Consider the following 6000-nt stretch of genomic DNA (forward strand, 5'->3'; position numbering starts at 1 on the left):
GTGGATGGGTATTCCAGCATGACAATGACCCAAAACACACGGCCAAGGCAACAAAGGAGTGGCTCAAGAAGAAGCACATTAAGGTCCTGGAGTGGCCTAGCCAGTCTCCAGACCTTAATCCCATAGAAAATCTGTGGAGGGAGCTGAAGGTTCGAGTTGCCAAACGTCAGCCTCGAAACCTTAATGACTTGGAGAAGATCTGCAAAGAGGAGTGGGACAAAATCCCTCCTGAGATGTGTGCAAACCTGGTGGCCAACTACAAGAAACGTCTGACCTCTGTGATTGCCAACAAGGGTTTTGCCACCAAGTACTAAGTCATGTTTTACAGAGGGGTCAAATGCTTATTTCCCTCATTAAAATGCAAATCAATTCATAACATTTTTGACATGCGTTTTTCTGGATTTTTTTGTTGTTATTCTGTCTCTCACTGTTCAAATCAAACCTACCATTAAAATGATAGACTGATCATGTCTTTGTCAGTGGGCAAACGTACAAAATCAGCAGGGGATCAAATACTGTTTTCCCTCACTGCATATCCACCCACTAGAATCCCCATACTTTAATGAAGACAGCTTCTCCATCCTGGAGGGGAAAATCAGTCATTTCCAGACCCAGGGACATGTACTAGTCTGTAGCGACCTAAATGCCAGAACTGGACAAGAACCTGACACCCTCAGCAGACAGGAGGACAAACACCTACCTGGAGGTGACAGCATTCCCTCCCCCATATGCCCCCCTAGGCACAACTACGACAATATTACCAACAAAAACGGGTCACGACTCCTGCAGCTCTGTCGCACACTAGGTATGTACATAGTCAATGGTAGGCTTCGAGGGGACTCCTTTGGTAGGTCCACCTATAGCTCATCTCTTGGCAAAAGTACTATAGAATATTTTATCACTGACCTCAACCCAGACTCTCTCAGAGCGTTCACAGTCAGCCCACTGACACCCCTATCAGACCACAGCAAAATCATAGTCTACTTGAACAGAGCAATACTCAATCGTGAGGCATCAAAGCCAAAGGAACTGAATAATATTAAGAAATGCTATAGATGGAAGGAAAGTAGTGTCGAAACCTACCAAAGAACAATTAGGCAAATTCAATCCCTTTTAGACAACTTCCTGGACAAAACGTTCCACTGTAATAGTGAAGGTGTAAACTTGGCAGTAGAAAACCTAAACAGTATATTTGACCTCTCAGCTTCCATATCAAATCTAAAAATCTCTAACAGAAAACTGAAAAAAAGTAACAACAGTGACAAATGGTTTGATGAAGAATGCAAAAACCTAAGAAAGAAATTGAAAAACCTATCCAACCAAAAACATAGAGACCCAGAAAACCTGAGCCTACGCCTTCACTATGGTGAATCACTAAAACAATACAGAAATACACTACGGAAAAAGAAGGAACAGCATGTCAGAAATCAGCTCAATGTAATTGAATTGAAGAATCCATAGACTCTAACCAATTCTGGGAAAATTGGAAAACACTAAACAAACAACAACACGAAGAGCTATCTATCCAAAACAGAGATGTATGGGTAAACCACTTCTCCAATCTTTTTGGCCCAATAACAAAGAACAAACAGCAAAAAAATATACATGATCAAATGCAAATCGTAGAATCAACTATTAAAGACTACCAGAACCCACTGCATTCTCCAATTACATTGAATGAACTACAGGACAAAATACAAACCCTCCAACCCAAAAAGGCCTGTGGTGTTGATGGTATCCTCAATGAAATGATAAAATATACAGACCACAAATTCCAATTGGCTATACTTAAACTCTTTAACATCATCCTTAGCTCTGGCATCTTCCCCAATATTTAGAACCAAGGACTGATCACCCCAATCCACAAAAGTGGAGACAAATTTGACCCCAATAACTACCGTGGGATATGCGTCAACAGCAACCTTGGGAAAATCCTCTGCATTATCATTAACAGCAGACTAGTTCATTTCCTCAGTGAAAACAATGTACTGAGCAAATGTCAAATTGGCTTTTTACCAAATTACCGTACGACAGACCACGTATTCACCCTGCACACCCTGCACACCCTAATTGACAAACAAACAAACCAAATCAAACGCAAGGTTTTTTCATGCTTTGTTGATTTCAAAAAAGCTTTTGACTCAATTTGGCATGAGGGTCTGCTATACAAATTGATGGAAAGTGGGGTTGGGGGAAAAACATAATAAAATCCATGTACACAAACAACAAGTGTGCGGTTAAAATTGGCAGAAAACACACACATTTCTTTCCACAGGGCCGTGGAGTGAGACAGGGATGCAGTTTAAGCCCCACCCTCTTCAACATATATATCAACGAATTGGCGAGGGCACTAGAACAGTCTGCAGCACCCGGCCTCACCCTACTAGAATCTGAAGTCAAATGTCTACTGTTTGCTGATGATCTGGTGCTTCTGTCACCAACCAAGGAGGGCCTACTGCAGCACCTAGATCTTCTGCACAGATTCTGTCAGACCTGGGCCCTGACAGTAAATATCAGTAAGACAAAAATAATGGTGTTCCAAAAAAGGTCCAGTTGCCAGGACCACAAATAATTCCATCTAGACACCGTTGCCCTAGAGCACACAAAAAAACGATACATACCTCGGCCTAAACATCAGCGCCACAGGTAACTTCCACAAAGCTGTGAACGATCTGAGAGACAAAGCAAGAAGGGCCTTCTATGCCATTAAAAGGAACATAACATTTGACATACCAATTAGGATCTGGCTAAAAATACTTGAATCAGTTATAGAACCCATTGCCCTTTATGGTTGTGAGGTCTGGGGTCCGCTCACCAACCAAGAATTCAAAAAATGGGACAAACACCAAATTGAGACTCTGCATGCAGAATTCTGCAAAAATATCCTCAGCGTACAACGTAAAACACAAAATAATGCATGCAAAGCAGAATTAGGACGATACCCGCTAATTATCAAAATCCAGAAAAGAGCCGTTAAATTCTATAACCACTTAAAAGGAAGTGATTCACAAACCTTCCATAACAAAGCCATCACCTACAGAGAGATGAACCTGGAGAAGAGTCCCCTAAGTAAGCTGGTCCTGGGGCTCTGTTCACAAACACAAACAGACCCCACAGAGCCCCAGGACAACAACACATTTAGACCCAACCAAATCATAAGAAAACAAAAAGATAATTACTTGACAAACTGGAAAGAGTTAACAAAAAAACAGAGCCAACTAGAATGCTATTTGGCCCTAAACAGAGAGTACACAGTGGCAGAATACCTGACCACTGTGACTGACCCAAACTTAAGGAAAGCTTTGACTATGTACAGACTCAGTGAGCATAGCCTTGCTATTGAGGAAGGCCGCCGTAGGCAGACCTGGCTCTCAAGAGAAGACAGGCTATGTGCACACTGCCCACAAAATGGGGTGGAAACTGAGCTGCACTTCCTAACCTCCTGCCAAATGTATGACCATATTAGAGACACATATGTCCCTCAAAATACACAGATCCACAAAGAATTCGAAAACAAACCCAATTTTTATAAACTCCCTTATCTAGAAAAAGCCATATCTCAGACTGGCCAATAAAAATAAAATATTAAGATGGGCAGTCTGAGATATGGTTTTTTCTTTGCAACTCTGCCTAGAAGACCAAAAAAACAGAGCAAATTGGAATGCTAATTGGCCCTGAACAGAGAGTAGACAGTGGCAATTAAGTGTCTATGACTATGTAGTGTTAGTTAGAGAGAACATTGGTCCACATACTGAGGGAGTTAGAGAGAACATTGGTCCACATACTGAGGAGAGGAGATGATGCGATTCAGATGAGAGAAAAATAATTTTAGCGGTGCAGATGAGAGGATATGAACAGTGCGGATGAGAGGATATGAGAGGTGCAGATGAGAGGATATGAGCGGTGCAGATGAGAGGATATGAGCGGTGCAGATGAGAGAATATGAGCGGTGCAGATGAGAGGGTATGAGCGGTGCAGATGAGAGGAAGATAGACAGACAGCGAATGAAAACCGCCCTTCCACCATCTCTCCTTTCAACACCTTTATAAAAACAGTGCAATCTTGAGCCATTACCAGGCCAGTATGAGGAACAGTAACAGGTCCATATAGACCAGTATGAGGAACAGTAACAGGTCCATTTAGACCAGACCAGACCAGACCAGACCAGTACAGTATTAGATGCTTCAGTGGAGCAGGGCTAATAGTCATGTACAGGGAGGCAGGCATCACCACCTCTCTCTCCCACACACATTACATGGATCAAAGCCTAGTAGGTAATACATTACACTCTGATTGTGGTAAGTCAGATTAAAGACCACTGACAACTGTGAAGTAATGAATCAAGATTGGGTTGTTGGTGTTCTTTTTTTAAGGTGTTGAAAGGAGTGATGGAGGGAGGAGGAAGGGTGGTTTTCTCTCTCTCTGTAATTCTGTTGTCCATCTCTGTGGTATATTATTGTGGCTTTCAGATTGAAAAGTGAAACAGGTGAACAATACATTTACCAAAGTAAAGGAAACACCAACATAAAAGTGTCTTAATAGAGCGTTGGGCCACCAGCAGCCAGAACAGCTTCAAATCACCTGGGCATAGATTCTAGAAGTGTCTGGAACTCTATTGGAGGGATGTGACATCATTCTTCCACGAAAGATTCCATCATTTGGTGTTTTGTTGATGGTGGTGGAAAGCGCCGCTCCAGAATCTCCCAATAAGTGTTCAATTGGGTTGAGATCTGGTGACTGAGACACACACACACACACGCACGCGCGCACGCACGCACGCACGCACACACACACACACACACACATACACACTTTAAACACCGTCCTTTGAGACCCCTCTTTCAAGGTCACAGAGATCTCTTCTTCTAGCCATGGTAGCCAAAATAATGGGCAACTGGGCATTTTTATACATGACCTTAAGCATGATGGGGTGTTTGAATTGCTTAATTACCTCAGGAGCCACACCTGTGTGGAAGCACCTGCTTTCAATATACTTTGTATCCCTCATTTCCTCAAGTGTTTCCTTTCTTTTGGCAGTTAACTGTAGGTTTGTGCATTAACCAGATCTAATAAGTAAGCACGTGGATACAACAGAGAAAAGATCCCTGAAATCCATAATACGGTTTCAGTATGCTAGTCATACAGTATGTTTCAGAATTGTTTCAGTATGCTAGTCATTCAGTATGTATCAGATTTGGGCTTCATCTGTATTTCTATCAGTTGAATTGGACATTGTTATCTCACTTGAAATGTCTGCGCAATTAAATTCCAGGATTTACTGGAATGTAGATTATAATCCCCCCCCCCCCATCTCTGATATTAAACTCTCAGTAACCCTGCATTTCAAAAGTTGTACGCTGTTGAATACTTTCTTTCTTTGACTAGCTATGAATGTCTGCCTGATGATGCCTGCCTGATGATATGGCATGCATAACTTGTAATCTCTGAATGATGAGTAGGTTCTACGCTTCAACTGTTCTGATGACTATTTCCTTATCTGTGTGAGGGAGGAAGACCAGGCCAATAGTTATCTGTGTGAAGGAGGAAGACCAGGCCAGTATGAGGAACAGGATTAGTTGAGAAGGGGGAGCCATCTCCAGTGCAATTTTCCCCTATCAGTCAGTCAGGCAGCCGAGAGAGAGAGAGAGAGAGGGAGGGTGAGAAGGTGTGGATGGATGGGTTTTTGAGTCCGCAATCACTTATGAGCCCTGAGAGGCTGGCGTTGGGTGTTGAGAGGGGTGAGGAGGTGAGGGAGAGGAGAGAGAGGAGGGAGGTGGTGGAGAGGGGGTGAAGAGGGTTGAGGGTGAGGGAGGGGAGAGAGGTGGTGGAGAGGGGGTGAAGAGGATTGAGGGTGAGGGAGGGGAGAGAGGTGGTGGAGAGGGGGTGAAGAGGGTTGAGGGTGAGGGAGGGGAAGTTGAGAGGCAGTTTTCTGAATCAACGCTTCTGGTAGAGATACTGGTGCGTGTGTGTGTGTGTGTGTGTGTGTGTGTGTGTGTGTGT

General features: G+C 43.2%; 1 protein-coding gene across 1 annotated transcript in view; it reads right to left on the reverse strand.

The window, feature by feature from the left end:
* LOC121571037 (disintegrin and metalloproteinase domain-containing protein 33) overlaps window positions 1-4620 on the reverse strand; it is a gene marked incomplete at its 5' end in the record, with an annotated part of 85913 nt that extends 81293 nt beyond the window's left edge. Inside the window, one exon of the mRNA XM_045210723.1 lies at window positions 4582-4620. Within this exon, the coding sequence (XP_045066658.1) occupies window positions 4582-4620 (39 nt within the window). The remainder of the gene's footprint in view (window positions 1-4581) is intronic.
* Between the last annotated feature and the right edge of the window lie 1380 nt (window positions 4621-6000).

The sequence above is a fragment of the Coregonus clupeaformis genome, chromosome 35, assembly GCF_020615455.1.
Source record: "Coregonus clupeaformis isolate EN_2021a chromosome 35, ASM2061545v1, whole genome shotgun sequence".
NCBI lineage: Eukaryota > Metazoa > Chordata > Actinopteri > Salmoniformes > Salmonidae > Coregonus > Coregonus clupeaformis.